Here is a 17603-nt window from a genome sequence, read left to right as displayed (position 1 = left end):
GCTGTTTTTGCCTCAAAACCGCTCCGTAATTTCAGACTTATTTTGCGTTTGCGTGTGAACATACCCTAAATTTCACCGTTCTCAAATTATTTTGCCTTCTTTCTGTAACAATCCCAAATCTCTTGGGCAGTTAGAATTTCTGTCTAGATGTTAGAATATGAAATAAAATTGTATCTACATCAGAAAGTCTATTTCCCTATTTCTACTTTTACCACACACTGCCGGTTGGATTTGGGATCTAACTCTGATCTCTCCTTTGGCAGGACGCTGCTCCCAGCGGTGGTCCCTCCCGGACTGGTTCTATTCTCTCATTGGTGAAGGGGAAAAATTCTAATTATTACTAAGCAGTAATTTGATTTTCCAGGACACAGGACAGCCCCGTTACATTCCCACTCTTCTCTTCCCCCGGGATATGGTTCTTTATTTTTCACAGGGTGTCCCAAAAAAAAACCCACCTTAATTTAAACTTAAGGACGCAGTCTCGGATTTAAAATATTGAATTTAATAAGTCTTCTACTATGAAACACACTGAACCAGAGAGGGGGGGGGGGGGAGGCTCCACCCTTTTAGCGGTCGTCGTAAGAGTTTTTACAGACCGCAAACACGGATCCATCGGTAGCCGTCCGCAATTGCAGCCCATAAACTTAGAGCGAGCCCGTGCTGCAATTGCAGACAGGAATAGGACATGGTCTATATTTTGCGGATCATTTCCACGGCACAGGCACATCCGTAAATATAAGGAAAAGGTGTCTGTGGCCAATAGAAATGAAGAGGTCTGCCACTTCATCCGTAATTACGGATGAAAACTACGGTTGTGTGCATGGCGCCTTATTCTGTAGGTTGAAGTCAAAGCTATACAGGACTGAGGAGTCCGGACATCAATCCACCTGAGGATTTGATGCGGATGTAGAAAATAACTTGAGTTTCCCCTGTAAGGGCTTATTCACAGCAGCGTGGGCAAACTCGGAAGTGAAAAATGAGCGTTTTTCACTTCCAAGTTGCACCCGTGCGGGAACCGTTCTCACAGATCCCTCATAGACTTGAGCGTACAGAAGGATCCGTGAAAACGGAAAAAAAAATAGGACGTGTTCTATTCTTCAACGGACCCTTCACACGGTGCGTTAAAACAACGGCTGTGTGGCTGGCCCCATTGAAACACATGCGTCCGTGTGAATACGCCCTAACTGACAGAACTGGGATGAAAGTCTGTATTGGCATCTCAAGGCGCCTCTACTTTATAATGATTTGATGGAGATTTACACATTTAATACATTCCTGTAACGAATGTGAGAACTTTATAGAAATGTATTTTCATATGAAACGGTGTTACTAAATAAAACAGGAAAAAGTTAGGGGGGGGTTTGAATACTTTTTAGATGCACTGCACGCCTACACCAAAATCGCTTGCATATTTAAAGGGCCAGTACACCTGAAATAAAGTGCAGATGTGCCTCTTTACATGTTGGTTGGAACAAAGGGGAATAGCATATGTACAGTAAAAGCCAAATATCCATCACTTCCTTTATAAGCAAGAGCGATCAGATAATATAGAAGGACAATTAACCCCCCCATGCCTGGAGCAAATCAGCAGCTGACCCTCCGTCAGGCTGAGAAAAGCATCTGCCACCATGCAAAAACATCAGGAAACTGGAGAGGTGAATAAATTAAATCTATACATTATTGGTAGCGACATGAGGAACCGGCGCCTGGATCCAAGACAAAAATGAAAAGGAAGAGCCGGCGGCTGAATTCAGTATTTAATAAAACCTGCAACACATGAAGAAACCATAGCCTTTTTTTTTTTTTTTTTAGAACGCTTTGCGCACATTTCTGCAAAACATTTTGCAAACTAACGCATTATTCAACATCTCCGTAGTGAAAATATAAAAGTTTTATTCAATTTGTAATTTTTTCTTGTAAAGTTGGGACACAGCGAGAAGCTTCGAAAGAAGCGCAGAGAGCGAGAGGGGCCGGCAGTGGACGATGAGGACGTTCAGGTGACTTCATTATATGTTAGTAGTTTGTAAACATGACACTAGATCACCGCAGCCCAGTGACCTGAAGATCCAGGATGAAGTTTTAGAGCGGCCGGTTCTTGATCAACAAGAACGCCGAGTCCCTCATTACAATCCTTGCGCGGATGCAAAAAAAAAATAATCCCTCCTATCCGAGAACTGGCCGATCAAACATCTGAGCCAGGAAAGTCTTCAAAAAGAAGAACCCGACTGTGATCCTGCGAAGACAGAATCTCTGCCGCACCAAACCCTGCGCTCATCAGAACGGCTGCATCGCATTTCCTTCATGAGGTCATTGCGGAGGAAGTGGAATCCCTCTGGGGTCTGTGACTTGACCTTCTTGTAGGTTCTTTACCAGCTGAGCCAGCCAGCGTTTGGTTGTGGTGTCGTCCTTCAGTACCTGGGCGAATGTTGTGTCCTTCAGCTGGTCAGGAAGACATTGTCTCAGCGCCTCACGTGCTCTGTAACACAATGGAGATTTGGTACTTTGGTCCCATAGTTCACTCTAAGGGTATGTTCACACGAGGTCATTACGTCCGTAATTTACGGACGTATTTCGGCCGCAAGTACCGGACCGAACACAGTGCAGGGAGCCGGGCTCCTAGCATCATACTTATGTACGACGCTAGGAGTCCCTGCCTCGCTGCCGGACAACTGTCCCGTACTGAAAACATGATTACTGTACGGGACAGTTGTCCGGCAGCGAGGCAGGGACTCCTAGCGTCGTACATAACTATGATGCTAGGAGCCCGGCTCCCTGCACTGTGTTCGGTCCGGTACTTGCGGCCGAAATACGTCCGTCAATAACGGACGTAATGACCTCGTGTGAACATACCCTAAATAAATATTCTTCAAGAGGATAACAATACTCTCAGCATGTTAAAAGCTTTGTAAACCTTTGAGGGGCATTTTTTTTTTATTAAGCAAGTCAGTCAGCGTGTTTATAATTAGTTTTTATTAGTTTTACTTTTTGAGATACAGCCGTTTTGTATCCGGTGTACAGAGCAGATGTATCCTTCGCTGTGACCTAAATCCATCAGTCCTGCGGACCTGACGGGTTGGGTTCAGTGTCAGCGGGTCCTGCGTGTCTGTTATCGATCACATCTAAGTTATGAACTGTCAAGACACCCTGGACCCGCTGACACTGAACCCGTCAGTTCCACAGACCTGACGGGAATAGGATTTATCGCTACATACAGCTGCTGTGTATAGAGAATACAGAGCAGCTCTATCTAAAAAAGTAACAATTTTTTAATAAAAACTAAGTTAGAACGGATGCTGGTAGGGATATGGGAGCATAGAAGGCGGCGGGGATAGATGTTATTATGTGGGCAAAGCCGGGGGTTTGACGGTCAAACAAGATGCTGTGGGTGCTTCTCGCATACCTATTTCAACTCCTGTACTGAGCCGCCAACGCAGGAGCGCTGGTCTACTTCAGTATACATCAGCGAGGCGCACAAAGGAGTCAATGCTTTCTGGATCATTGTGCCAGCGCCTGAATGACGTCACTTGAAGCAGCCCAAAAGGTCTCGTGTTGCCGGCTCCGTAGAAGGATTAAAATAAAGTACATATGAAAAGGCTCAGAGTTCAGTCTCATTCATAGGAATATTCAAAAACAAAAAAAACCACATACCTGGGGTTGTCAGAAAGGCGGAGATAACAGCGGACAACGTGTTTCAGCAGCCGGGCAGACGGTTCCTTAGAGAGCTGCAGCACCATTTTTCCCTACAAAAGACAAATGGATCAAATACGGTATCAGAGCTGAAGGAAAGGAAAAGGTTCTAAAAAAGGAAAAATAAAACAAGAAATTAAAGAATTAAATAAAATGAAAAACACAAAGATAGCTTAAAATTATAACATAAGAGCCTATATTCCAAACAATTCTGTATTAACCCTTTCACTACTCGCTGAAAAACAACCTCCACACTACTGACGTGCAAAAATAAAATCTGAATCATAACCCTCATACCTACTGAAAGACACTGTACGCATGTGAACCCCAATCCCCTGCCAAAAACCCCCCCCCAGCTTTTTACACATGGGCGCCTTCATGCATTTTTGCATAACATTTAGAAAAATATAATGCATTAAAGGCTATGTAAATCTGTAAGGGCTTTTTTTTTTTTTTTAATATATAGATCAGACTGTTTCGTGTAAACTTGTTAATTTGTTTTACTTTTTTAGATACAGCTGTTCTGTATTCTCTATACAGAACAGCTGCATCCTTCCCTATTTACTGAATCCGTCAGCCCGAGCTCACATTTAGTGTTTTACACATTTTCAAAAAGCTGCAGCGTCCAAATGCTATATGTACATTGAAGGTTTTTTTTTCGGGAGGAATAATGATGACCTATCCTACTCCTGGCACCCAGACAGATCAGCTGAATGAAAGGACCGTGTCCCCCACAAAGTTTACCCAGGCACAGCGCCATATATTTTGTTGTGGCTGTGTCTGGTACTGCAGCTAAGTCCCATTTACGGAGCTGCAGTACAGGCACAACCAATCGAGACCAGGTAAACATTGAAGAGGACGCGGCGCCTTCATTCAGCTGATCTGCAGGAGTTGGACGCCACCAATCAGATACGGATGGCCTATCCTCAGGATGGGCCAATAACATCACAGTACCATATAAAAAAAATAAAAATATACCTAAATCTTACCAAAATCATTGCAACATGAGAGAACCGCTCGTATGTCTGACAAATGTAGGCCAGGCCAGTGTCATCCAGCAGGATCTTCTGGAGAATGAACGTGGCGACCTTAAAAAGAAAAAAAAGCTTTGTAAGAAGAGACGCGCAACTTCTCAGCTCTCAATAAACGTCTTTACACGTGAGCTCTGAGATCCGGCTGCAGCCCGGTCCAGACAGGAGGCGACCTAGACCGAGCATCAAACAGAGGAATCCATAAAAGCCGTCAGTGTCTGTAAGTAAATCACTGTATAAAAGAATGGGGGGGGGGGGGCTGTACCGTTTTAGAGAGTTCACTTCCAGACTCCATAATCCGCAGACACAGAGGGATAATTTCTGTCGTAAGGAGAAAGTTGATGACTTCTTGTTCATCCGTCTTCACCAGAGCTCCTGTTAGAGGCAGGAAACATTATTAAAAAGCGTGACGTTCCCTCGTTACTGACCGCCCAAAACGCGTCTGCACGGATTGTGATTTACCGCAGGTCAGCAGAACTTGATGTTCCTCTTTTAGGTTTGTAGTGCAAATGAAAGTCTCCAAACTAAAACCCTGACCTCAAATAACGATCAATCCGTGCGCGAAGAACCTCTCATTTACAGTCTAGTAAATATGGCAGTAACGCAATTAAAAAAAAATTGCATTTGAATATTTCTTGGCGGCCGCAGGGTGCTGCTGCCTCTTTTGGGTTTGTTCGCTTTTGCATTGCAGTCACAGCAATTTGTTTTACTTTGTTAGCAGGTCCTGACTGTTTTTCATATTGTACATGTGGGGTGGTAACTGCCTCCATCTCGGTCATGCGTTCCTCCCATCTGTTCAAGGTTGTTTTTAATTGGAGCAGAAAAAAAAAAATCTGCTCCCTACCTACCCAAAGTAGAAAAAGGGCCCGAGAGAGGGAGGGGCGAGCCACCCATCTGTAGGAGGTCCCCGTGTCGTGGAGAGTTCACCCAATATAATCAAAATGTGCACCAAGATCCTCACATTTAAAGGTCTGTAGCTGCATCTCCCGCCGAAATGTGAAGTCAGCAAAATGAGATGCAGCATGAGACGGGGGAGGTGCGCGCGCAGCTGCATTATACATCACCAGGTGAAATCAATGGACCATCTATGTAATGTACGGACAAGGCCGGTCCCTGTAGAGCAAGGATCGGTCTTTGTAGCCGTTCTCTCTTCTGACTAATAGAAAAGGGACCAGAACATGGACCCCCCCCCCCCCCTCTAATATACCCAAATACATCCTATGAGCAAATGAACAGGGGTGGTGAGAGCGGCAATTGTCATTTTTAATTAATTGTTAAGAAAATATCAGAAATAAGCGCCGGTTCTTACCAATTACTCCCAGGCTGGTCAGACGGAGATATTCAAAAGGCCGCGTTTTGCTGACAGTGTGCAGGAAGGGATAGAGGAACAAGGGAATGTGCGCAGCGAGGAAAGCCGACCTGGAACAGAAGCAATGTGGGAAGAAAGGAAATATTGGTGAGAAGAATTACATAATCATCGTATAATAAAGCTCCTTCATGTCACCCACACATGTAAAAGCCTCAACTGAAATCTTAAGGCCCTGTTCACACACAGTTTTCTGCAACGATTTTTGCTGCGGTAACCGCGGCAAAAAACTTCCGAAACTGCCTCCCATTGATTTTAATGGGAGGTGGAGGAGTTTCTTTTCCCTGGAAATGGAAAAAAAAACGCTCGCGGGGAAAAACCAACATGCCCTATCGAGACGTTTTACGCCTCAAAAACCCCATTGAAATCAATAGGAGACGGAAAAAAAGGCAGCGAATGGCCACAGCGCTTGGACGCGTTTCATGGCAAAAAAAACGCTTGCGGTTTTTTCCTTTGCCTGTTGAAGAGGTAAGAAAACGTGTGAAAATAACACCTGTGGTACAAAACCACTTAAAAAAAAAAAACGGAGATGATTTTTCCAGGCAGAATTTTCTGCCTGCAAATAACTTGTGAACTTAATACTCCCCCGTCTGGTATTTAAAGGGGTTGTCCGGTTTTTCAGACTGATGACCTATCCACAGGATAGGTGATCAGTACATGATTGGTGGGTGTCAGACAACCGCACCAATCAGCTGCTTCCGGAAGCTATGTGGGGGTTGGTGTCAGAAGCAGATGGCTCCGGTCACAGTATAGCGGCCGTGCTGCAGCTTTGCTCATATTCAAGTGAATAGGAGCAGCTGCGGTAACCCGGCACGGCCGCTATACGGTGACCGGAGCCATCCGCTTCTGACACCAACCACTGCATAACTACCGGTGTAGGGAGGCAGCCGGAACAGCTGATCGGTGCGCGGTCTGGGTGTTGGACCTCCACCGATCATATACTGATGATCTATTCTGTGGATAAATCATCAGTATGAATAACCACCCCCAACCTGGACAACCCCTTTAAGGACTTGTTCACATGTCTGACCCTCCTGTCTTATTTTCCTTAAAGGGAACCCGTCACCAGCATTTCACCTATTGAACGTTACTTATCCCTCACTGGCAGCTGCTATAAAAAGTTAATTGCCGTTATCCCCTCTCCTAAACTCCTCCTCCGACTGTAAATAACGGTCTGCAAACGTTTCGCGCCTTTTATCGTAATAATCCGGTGTCCCTTTGTGCGCACACCCCAAAAGAGGACATCAATGCACAAGCGCGGGATGTTGTGTGCTGGGGGAAGGCGAGGAGCTGTCAATCAAAAGTAAGGAGGCGAAGTAAACTCGGAAAGACTTGAGGAATGAAGATCTGACTCTTTTCAAAACGAAGATTTGACTCTTTTCAAATGAAGATTTGACTCTTTTCTGCTCATTAGCATACGGTGCGGGAACACTAAAAAGCTAAATACTAAAGGTACAGAGCCGACTAAGAAGACAGTTATAGGTTATATAGAAATGATTTTTCACCCCCTACCACCAGGTATAGTCGGTTTAATAGGTGAAATGCTGGTGACGGGTTCCCTTTAAGCGTTTTATATAAATAACTGGCCTAACCGATCCCTTATTTTCCTCTGGGGTCAGTTTTGTATCCAGTTGCATTAATGCTTCTGACAGAAGTCGCCCTGAGCTGGACAAGGAACGTAGCACGCATCATTTCTCTGTCCGGCTATGGACGCTGCATTGGTGATAAAAGCGCACAACTTTTCCATCAGTTGTGTCTGGCTCGGAAAAGAATTGGCTGGACAAACCGGACATGTAAAGCTTATTGGCGCCTTTGGTGAGGCCTGCGACAGCAAGTCGCAAACAAACGATGCACATTTTTACGTTGTGTGACCAAAGTGTCCGTGTAGCCCAAGGCTGACTGCTGAAGGTTTTCTGCTCCGTCTTCCCCTGATCATAAGACGTTACCTGGTCTCCGGGTGAGAAGCCACACATTGCAGCAGGGCCAGAGCATTACACACTCTGTTAGACTGATGTGCTGTCAGGGTCGGAGGATTAATGGATGGATAGATATTTACAATTTCCTGCAGAAAATAAAAGAATTAAGAGTGATATTAATGCAAATTTCAAAAAAATAAAAAATAAATAAAAACAAAAAAAAACCTCAGAATATAAAAGACAAACCTGTAACAGTGCTGCGATAGTGCCAAATGAATGCCACAGCATTGGGGCGAGGTCTGGGACTGATTCCCTCTTCTTGCTGAGCTCCAGCAGGGCATTCTCACGCGTTTCGGGGCTCGATAACTCATTGATCCACTGATAAATCTTCTCTCGGTCGACTTGCGCTAGAGCTGCCGGCACAGGCTACACGAGGAGATGAAAAGTACAGAGTTACATCACATGCTGCAGAGTATTACATGGCAGGAGATCAGCCGTGGTCAGAGGTGTTTGGAGGAAACAGAGGCGACTCCCTCAGCCAAGCACGCATGTATATGGAGTCTTATGTGTATGTCCAGCCAGACTCCTTCACGTGACAGGCAGCCACCAACCACACGCAGCTTTACCAAGATTGAATATATATATTAAAAAAGTGCAGCTAAACATTTGACAAACATCTGACATATCAGAAGTTTGGATTGGTTGGGGACCGAGCACGGAGATCTCCACCAATCACTAGAACGAAGCAGCTGAAGCGCTCGGTCGCTTAGATTCTGTTCAGCATTTCCCGGAAAACAATGTATCGGTGTATTGACTCAATAGAAAGTCTATCAGCCCGCACTCCGATACATCGGCTTTCCGGAAAATGAAGAACAGACACGAAGCGCTCACACGAGACCTTCAGCGGCTTGGTTCTAGCGATTGGTGGAGGTCTCAGTGCTCGGACCCCCACCAATCCAAACTTCTGACATGTCACTGCGGAGTCGTAACGTAGCACTTTGTTATTGGGATGTGTTAATAAAACACTTTTACACCTTTGCCATACGGACGCTGTCCTCAAGTTTCTTGCATCAATTGATTGTCCAGAAGGGATCAATGGACTTGGAATTTGCATCCCGCTGAAATCGAGTGGAGATATTCCGACTAAGTGAGTGCTGTGGATAACCAGTATACCAGGTCACTATGACATGTCAGAAGTTCTTTAAAGTGTAGCTAAACGTTTAACAAAGGGCGGGGGGGGGGGGGTGATCTTCTGCCATAAACAACCCCCACTCAGAAGTATTATAAAGCATATAAACGGTTTTCCTGGGATTAGGAAAAAGGGTGTGATTTTTTTTTCCACAAGCAGCGCCACGCTTGTCCATAGGTTGTGTCTGGTATTGCAGTTCAGTACCATTTAAAGGGGTTGTCCGACACCCGGACCCTGCACCGATCAGCTGCCTCCGAGCACCGGACGTCCATGCCGGAATCAGATGGTTTCAGTCACGGAATAGCGGCCGAGCTGAAGCTTTGCTCCTATTCCAGTGAATAGAAGAAGTGCTGAAGAACGGCCACTATGCTGTGGTCGGATCCATCTGCTTCCGGCTCCAACTAGTGCATACCCTCCAAAACATCCAGCGCCCAGAGCAGCTGATTGATGCGGGGTCCAGGTGTCGGACCCCCACAGATCATATACTGATGACCTATCCTGCGGATAGGTCATCATTTGTCTCATCGTGGACAACCCCTTTAAGTCAACCTAACTCACGGACAAGAATGTCGCTGTTTCTGGACCTTTTTTCTAACCCTGGACAACCCCTTTAAAGGGGATTTCCAGGTTTTATGCGACTAAAGCGGATCGGTCACCTGAATGTGCAGCCCTATGTAAGAGCAGCAAAGTGTGGAGACAGGTCCACGCTACTATTAGTCCAAATGGCTAAAAAAAATAAGTATATACGATGTCACCATTCTCGAGATATCCCCTTGCTTTCAGTGAATAGAACATTCATCCAGACGCTGAAGACCTGTTCAGTTACAATGTAGCTTTACATGCCCCCATTCAAATTAAATAACGGACGAGCAAAGCGTGGACACGTCTGGTCCACCAGAGTAGAATAGAGGGGTGTCCCCAGGGGTTGTCATTGTGAGGCCACCATTTTTATTCCTAACCATTTTCAAGATCTCTTCTGGTCAGGAAACAGAAAGGGATTTACATCTACAAACCAAATACTTCTCACAGCGGAGGGTTTGCTACAGTTGTATCCAGTCAAGACAATCCTCTAGCCTCATACATTTTAGCTGCAATGATACATTGTAACAAACTATCAGGACAAAGAGAGAGATTTGTGCTGCGGATGTGTTTAGTTCACAGAGGATTGTCTAGACTGGACACAATTGTAGCAAACCGTCAGCTGTGAGAACTATTAGGTCTGTACAGGTTTTCAACCTCTGGATGAACAGTCCATTCACTGAAAGTAAGCAGAGATCTTGAAAATTGTGACAAATTGAAACGTATATTAGAAAGTTGCAGCAGTTTTCATTATACAGCGATTACACCTTTCATGGGAACTCCTACCTAAAACGATCGTATAGTAATAAATCAGCAGCGGCACGATCGGCAGTTTTTTGTTTTCTTGATCATGGAGATATAGAGGTTTCTTGTATTGGGTGTAATATTAAAACTAGTGTCACCGCCTCAGCCCGGACAGCTGATAAATTGACTGTGGTCAGTAGCTGAGGGGTTAATCCGGTTGTCACTTTTGTATAAACCGTCGCTATACTGGAACAAAAGTAACGAATTTTGACGATCGCTCTAGTGTCCGATTTTTTCACCTCCACCTGTCACGATTATCAGCGAGCGGGTGTGATAATCGCTGGTGGAACTCACGCCCGTCCGTCATGTCGCCGGTTTTAGACAGTTTTGGATATTTACCAGGTGACTTTTTTTTTTTATTCCGTAAAAAAAACGTATCAGCAAAACTGGATTTTTCGTCCAATGACAGCCATTTTCAAGGTTGCCGGGCAACATCGAACAACCTCATATGCGACTTTTCTGGTAATCGCACTCGTGGAGGCCGCACTGATGAACCTTTATGTTCTAGGGGGATGAAGCTGCAGGAATGGTCGTCCTGTTTCCTCAGTTTATGGCACCCCTGCCTGTATGCGTTTCTCAGGCCTACAGTCCCCTCCAGAGGTTGGGGCCTCCTGCTATTATTAAACATGGGCTCCCTCCTACCGGACTGCTACTTACCGCCGCTGTGGCCAGGCTGTGCATGTCTGGAGCCCGCCTTCAGGCTCTTTGGTGTCTCCTCCCGCACCGTACCCGCCACTCTCCTAACTCCCACAACAACCGGAACCCCTCCTCCTTACGTCACCAGCTCACGTGACCTACGTCCCCAGTACCCGGATGACAGAAGAAAGCCGCAGGGTAGTGACGTAATTAGAGAGCGCCGCCGTTAGAATCTAGTTAGGAACAAAGCAGGGGAATCCCGTATATACGTCATCAAGGTGCGCTGCGCGATGACGTCAGACGCGCAGTGCGTCGGTTCGCTCCTGACGCTTACGTTCGTTCCTGCGCTAGGAGGGTTCTCAGGTTCCCGCCAAATCGTGTGTGGTACGTGTGACAGGCTGAGGGATCGGGGCGCCAGGCGGAGGGAGCCCGCATATGGTGAGTGGGGGAGACTGTGGGCGGATTCGTTGTCATGTTCTCGCTGCCCCCGGGTGCTTTTGCGGTCTCTTCATGGTGTCCGTGCTGTCAGCAGCGCTGTGTACGGAGGTCATAGGGCACACTCGTGTGTCAGCCCCAGTGTCCTGTCACGGTGTTCTCTCGTTCTATGCTTCCCGGGTCTGTGACCGCCTGACGATTACTTCATGACTGATTGTGTTTCTGCCTCTATATGTATGAATTACCGCGCTAGCAGATGTGGCACCACAAGTATCGGCTGTCTCTGTTGTGGCACCACAAGTATCAGCGGGCTCTGGCTGTTGTGGCACTACAAGTATCAGCAGGTGCTGGCTGTCTCTGTTGTGGCACTACAAGTATCAGCGGGCTCTGGCTGTTGTGGCACTACAAGTATCAGCAGGTGCTGGCTGTCTCTGTTGTGGCACTACAAGTATCAGCGGGCTCTGGCTGTTGTGGCACTACAAGTATCAACAGGTGCTGGCTGTCTCTGTTGTGGCACTACAAGTATCAGCGGGCTCTGACTGTCTCTGTTGTGGCACTACAAGTATCAGCAGGTGCTGGCTGTTGTGGCACTACAAGTATCAGCAGGTGCTGGCTGTTGTGGCACTACAAGTATCAGCGGGCTCTGGCTGTTGTGGCACTACAAGTATCAGCAGGTGCTGGCTGTCTCTGTTGTGGCACTACAAGTATCAGCGGGCTCTGACTGTCTCTGTCGTGGCACTACAAGTATCAGCAGGCTCTGGCTGTCGTGGCACTACAAGTATCAGCGGGCTCTGGCTGTTGTGGCACTACAAGTATCAGCAGGTGCTGGCTGTCTCTGTTGTGGCACTACAAGTATCAGTGGGCTCTGGCTGTTGTGGCACTACAAGTATCAGCAGGTGCTGGCTGTCTCTGTTGTGGCACTACAAGTATCAGCGGGCTCTGGCTTTTGTGGCACTACAAGTATCAGCAGGTGCTGGCTGTCTCTGTTGTGGCACTACAAGTATCAGCGGGCTCTGACTGTCTCTGTTGTGGCACTACAAGTATCAGCGGGCTCTGGCTGTTGTGGCACTACAAGTATCAGCAGGTGCTGGCTGTCTCTGTTGTGGCACTACAAGTATCAGCGGGCTCTAGCTGTCTCTGTTGTGGCACTACAAGTATCAGCAGGTGCTGGCTGTCGTGGCACTACAAGTATCAGCAGGTGCTGGCTGTCTCTGTTGTGGCACTACAAGTATCAGCGGGCTCTGGCTGTTGTGGCACTACAAGTATCAGCAGGTGCTGGCTGTCTCTGTTGTGGCACTACAAGTATCAGCGGGCTCTGGCTGTTGTGGCACTACAAGTATCAGCAGGTGCTGGCTGTCTCTGTTGTGGCACTACAAGTATCAGCGGGCTCTGGCTGTTGTGGCACTACAAGTATCAGCAGGTGCTGGCTGTTGTGGCACTACAAGTATCAGCGGGCTCTGGCTGTTGTGGCACTACAAGTATCAACAGGTGCTGGCTGTCTCTGTTGTGGCACTATAAGTATCAGCGGGCTCTGACTGTCTCTGTTGTGGCACTACAAGTATCAGCAGGTGCTGGCTGTTGTGGCACTACAAGTATCAGCAGGTGCTGTCTGTTGTGGCACTACAAGTATCAGCGGGCTCTGGCTGTTGTGGCACTACAAGTATCAGCAGGTGCTGGCTGTCTCTGTTGTGGCACTACAAGTATCAGTGGGCTCTGGCTGTTGTGGCACTACAAGTATCAGCAGGTGCTGGCTGTCTCTGTTGTGGCACTACAAGTATCAGCGGGCTCTGGCTTTTGTGGCACTACAAGTATCAGCAGGTGCTGGCTGTCTCTGTTGTGGCACTACAAGTATCAGCGGGCTCTAGCTGTCTCTGTTGTGGCACTACAAGTATCAGCAGGTGCTGGCTGTCGTGGCACTACAAGTATCAGCAGGTGCTGGCTGTCGTGGCACTACAAGTATCAGCAGGTGCTGGCTGTCGTGGCACTACAAGTATCAGCGGGCTCTGGCTGTTGTGGCACTACAAGTATCAGCAGGTGCTGGCTGTCTCTGTTGTGGCACTACAAGTATCAGTGGGCTCTGGCTGTTGTGGCACTACAAGTATCAGCAGGTGCTGGCTGTCTCTGTTGTGGCACAAGTATCAGCGGGCTCTGGCTTTTGTGGCACTACAAGTATCAGCAGGTGCTGGCTGTCTCTGTTGTGGCACTACAAGTATCAGCGGGCTCTGACTGTCTCTGTTGTGGCACTACAAGTATCAGCAGGTGCTGGCTGTCGTGGCACTACAAGTATCAGCAGGTGCTGGCTGTTGTGGCACTACAAGTATCAGCGGGCTCTGGCTGTTGTGGCACTACAAGTATCAACAGGTGCTGGCTGTCTCTGTTGTGGCACTACAAGTATCAGCAGGCTCTGGCTGTCGTGGCACTACAAGTATCAGCAGGTGCTGGCTGTCGTGGCACTACAAGTATCAGCAGGTGCTGGCTGTCGTGGCACTACAAGTATCAGCAGGCTCTGGCTGTCGTGGCACTACAAGTATCAGCAGGTACTGGCTGTCGTGGCACTACAAGTATCAGCAGGTGCTGGCTGTCGTGGCACTACAAGTATCAGCAGGTGCTGGCTGTCGTGGCACTACAAGTATCAGCAGGTGCTGGCTGTCGTGGCACTACAAGTATCAGCAGGTGCTGGCTGTCGTGGCACTACAAGTATCAGCAGGTGCTGGCTGTCGTGGCACTACAAGTATCAGCAGGTGCTGGCTGTCGTGGCACTACAAGTATCAGCAAGCTCTGTCTGGCGCTACAAGTATCAGCAGGCGCTGGCTGTCTCTGTGGCACTACAAGTATCAGCAGGTGCTGGCTGTCGTGGCACTACAAGTATCAGCGGGCTCTTGCTGTCTGTGTCACTACAAGTATCAGCAAGCTCTGTCTGGCGCTACAAGTATCAGCAGGCTCTGGCTGATATCTTTCTTTTTACTAAAGGCTATGGACACAATTGCAGCCATTTTTATTCAGTGCTGCTTAAAATAAATTACAAAGTTCCTCCAGTTTTGTGTATGCAGCTCCTATGCACATCTGTCTCCATGGTAACAGACTAGAAGTCCTGTGTAGTCTGGTTCTGCAGTCATGTGTTCCTTTCTTCCTCCTCGTCTGTCTGTAGGTGATCAAGAGGAGGAGGTAAAGGAACATGTTATATGTAAGCATGGAGACACCTAGCTCTGCATAAGAGCTGTGTACATACGATGGTGTAAGATTTTCTTTCATTTATCAATATATTTTACTTTCTTTAATTATTCCAAGCCAGAAATTACTGTGTTCTCTGAGCCTGTGGAATAATTACCAGCTGTTGGTTTGTTTCTTGTCAGGTAGATCTGCCATAAATGTCCGAGATGGGATAACACTTTTAATTAATGGATTGTGCTTTGATTCCTTCTCTGTACTATAATTAAGAATTACTTTGTATAGAAATCCTGTTACTTTTCTGCTCATCCTATAAGCGTTTTAATCGTTTTGTCTTGATTCATTTTGACTTTTGATTTTTCTTTAGATCGTCTTTTGTCTATAGGGTAACAAGTACCTTAATTAAAATGGCTTCGCTGTCTTTGCACGGCTCAATCCGGATACACTGCCTAAATATGGGGACATCAAAATGGAAGGAAGGCAACTGTGTGGTTATCGAAAAGGACAGCAAGTTCACCCTTGTCGTAAACTTCAATGCCGGCGGAGCGCCAGCAAAATTTCAGGTTTGTTGTATGTTTCTCGTTCACTGACAGCAAGCAGACGCTTAAAATGGGGAGCAACAAGGTGGAAAAGTAGAGTAGCTGCCCATGGTGACCGTTCGGGTTGCACTTCATTCATTCATTTATTTATTTTTTTCAAATGGGCCTCTTTTAAAAGAAAGGAAGCACCTTTTTTTTAGGATTTTTTTTTTTAAAAAAAAGTAGGTTTTAGGGGATTAGAAACATTATACAACTTTTATCAAAAATTATCCTTTTTGTTTTTTTCGATACAGCTTCTTTGTATCCTCTTTACATAGAAGCTGTATATTGCGCTCTCAGTTGAATCAGTCAGTGAACGGACGGCTCGGCTGAGAGTGGGTCCTCTGTGTCTCTAACACACAGGATCACAATATTGTCGATCACATCACAGAGTAGACCTCAGTCTGGAGGACCCTGCTCGTCTGTGCATTACGTGGGTTCTCCATGATCTCAATGGGCTTTGTGCACTGTCCTCTTACCCCGGCAATGTTTACTAACCTCCCTCCTTCCCACTTGATGACTGCCAAATCTCTACTTGCCTCTAGTTCTGCCTGTTTTGCCTATATTTATAGATCACCTCATACCTGTTCATTTTGTCAGTTATAGATCTTAGGATGATATCAATTTATTTTAATTTTTTTATAGCTTAATCAGAACATCAAAAATGTTGTCCTGCGGCCGGTTGGGATGAAGCAGTCGCGACTTCTGCTTACAATGAAAGATTCCAGTTCCCTTACTATTGACAAGGTCCCAAGCAAGGAAGCCGGGGAGCTGAAACACCTCCTGGATTCTATCAACCTTGAGAAGGCACAAACGGGTAAGACCCTCATCCTGACTGTAAACCGCTCGTGAGAGCCATGGTCTTTATTTTATAATGTCACTTTCTATATTCAGGCTTTCTTATTTTTTAAGCTTGCATGCAGTAGTATTGCAAGCTGTTCAAATGCATAGTCATCAGTGTAAACCAAGGGTCAACAACCTTCGCCACTCCAGCTTTTGAGGAACTACAATTCCCAGCATGCTCTGACAGCCCTTTGGCATGCTGGGAATTGAAATTTCACAACAGTCGGAGTGCCGCTCTGACTTCTAGAAAGGGGATCCTGAGCAGTGAATCCCTCTCTGACATTCATATGCCCTAGAATTGAATAGTATTTTATTGTCAAATGAGAAAAATTATTTTACATATATTCTCAAATTGAAAAATATCAGAATGCAGCGCATATAAAACAAACTTACGTACAAATACATTTAAAACCGGTTTAAAAAACGCACTGCAGAAGGGTATAAACTTTCTCTATACCTATGTACGTGCCCTAAACACCCTATATCTTCTACCTGATGGTAACCGTTCAAACAGGCCATGCGTCGGGTGTGATGGGTCCTTCAGTATTCTGTTTTCCGTGCCTACACTCCTTTCCTCAGATACCCGACAAATTACAAACATCGCAACGAATTATGGTCCCAGCCGTTTTAAACAACCTGCCCAACAAGTGCCGTCCCCTCAGTCACTATACTAAACCAAACAAGGATCACATAAGTTAAAGGGGTTTTCCAGCCGCTAAAAATTGATGGCCTATCCACAGGACAGGCTGTCGATAGCTGATAGGTCGGGGTCCGACTCCCAGGACCCCCGTCTATCGGCTGTTTTGAAGGGGGGGGGCAATTCTCGTACGAGCGCTGCTTCCCTTTCATTTCTTCCTGCTCACTGTGAATCGTCAGCGGCCATTCACAGGTATTGTAGCCTCTCCTCCTATTGGAGCGCTGCCCCCCCCTTCAAAACAGCTGATAGGCGGGGGTCCTGGGAGTCGGACCCCGACCCATCAGATATCGATGGCCTGTCCTGAGGATAGACAATCAATTTTTAGCGGCTGGAAAACCATTTTAAGACTCAATTGTTGCCTGATAAAAACTCTGCAAAACATCAGCACTAAAACCATTCCTAGGACCATATTAGTAGGACATATGGACAGTGGTTGCCCTGAGTTACTAATGTATATGTGATTGCCATGTCATTTCCCTTGTGGGGCAGACATCCAGTTTATAATTTTTTTTGTACAGTCTGGATACCCTAACCATTACTTTTATTGCCACTTTGTTTTATCAGTGAAACCAACTCAAGGATCTGCAAGCTTTGGAGGCATACTGGGGAACAGAAGTATTCAGAGGGAAAGCATCAGACCGTTGACTAATAACAGAAGCCAGGTATGCGCAGCC

At 46.4% G+C, this 17603-nt stretch overlaps 2 protein-coding genes across 3 annotated transcripts in view; one reads left to right on the top strand and one right to left on the bottom strand.

Moving 5' to 3' along the window:
• Positions 1-1744: 1744 nt before the first annotated feature.
• On the bottom strand, positions 1745-11464 carry CNOT9 (CCR4-NOT transcription complex subunit 9). Its single transcript, XM_075829107.1, has 8 exons — positions 11230-11464; positions 8247-8426; positions 8031-8146; positions 6028-6137; positions 4984-5093; positions 4677-4775; positions 3649-3740; positions 1745-2476 (listed from the first exon to the last, which is right to left on the bottom strand). Exons 1-8 carry the CDS (start codon positions 11251-11253, stop codon positions 2308-2310), a joined length of 900 nt encoding a protein of 299 aa, XP_075685222.1. The 5' UTR covers positions 11254-11464; the 3' UTR covers positions 1745-2307.
• Positions 11450-17603, top strand: part of USP37 (ubiquitin specific peptidase 37) — a 29571-nt gene continuing 23417 nt past the window's right edge. The window contains exons 1-4 of one of the 2 annotated variants that reach the window (XM_075829104.1): positions 11450-11646; positions 15179-15374; positions 16035-16206; positions 17494-17591. In XM_075829104.1, the coding sequence (XP_075685219.1) occupies positions 15219-15374; positions 16035-16206; positions 17494-17591 (426 nt within the window). In that variant the 5' untranslated portion in view covers positions 11450-11646; positions 15179-15218. The remainder of the gene's footprint in view (positions 11647-15178; positions 15375-16034; positions 16207-17493; positions 17592-17603) is intronic. The other variant, XM_075829105.1, reaches the window with a different exon arrangement.

This window comes from Rhinoderma darwinii, chromosome 6 (genome assembly GCF_050947455.1).
Source record: "Rhinoderma darwinii isolate aRhiDar2 chromosome 6, aRhiDar2.hap1, whole genome shotgun sequence".
NCBI classification, from domain to species: domain Eukaryota; kingdom Metazoa; phylum Chordata; class Amphibia; order Anura; family Rhinodermatidae; genus Rhinoderma; species Rhinoderma darwinii.
The sequence above is the reverse complement of the archived record's forward strand: the minus strand, read 5'-3'. Positions and strand labels throughout refer to the sequence as shown.

Bases quoted from the DNA above. Each gene is read 5' to 3' on its own strand.
- CNOT9 (XM_075829107.1), bottom strand. From the start codon at position 11,253: ATGCACAGCCTGGCCACAGCGGCG. The intron at 6,138-8,030 runs GTAACGTCTTAT...CTTCTGTTCCAG, and splicing joins GCTTCTCACCCGGAGACCAG to GTCGGCTTTCCTCGCTGCGC. The intron at 5,094-6,027 runs GTAAGAACCGGC...TGCCTCTAACAG, and splicing joins GACCAGCCTGGGAGTAATTG to GAGCTCTGGTGAAGACGGAT.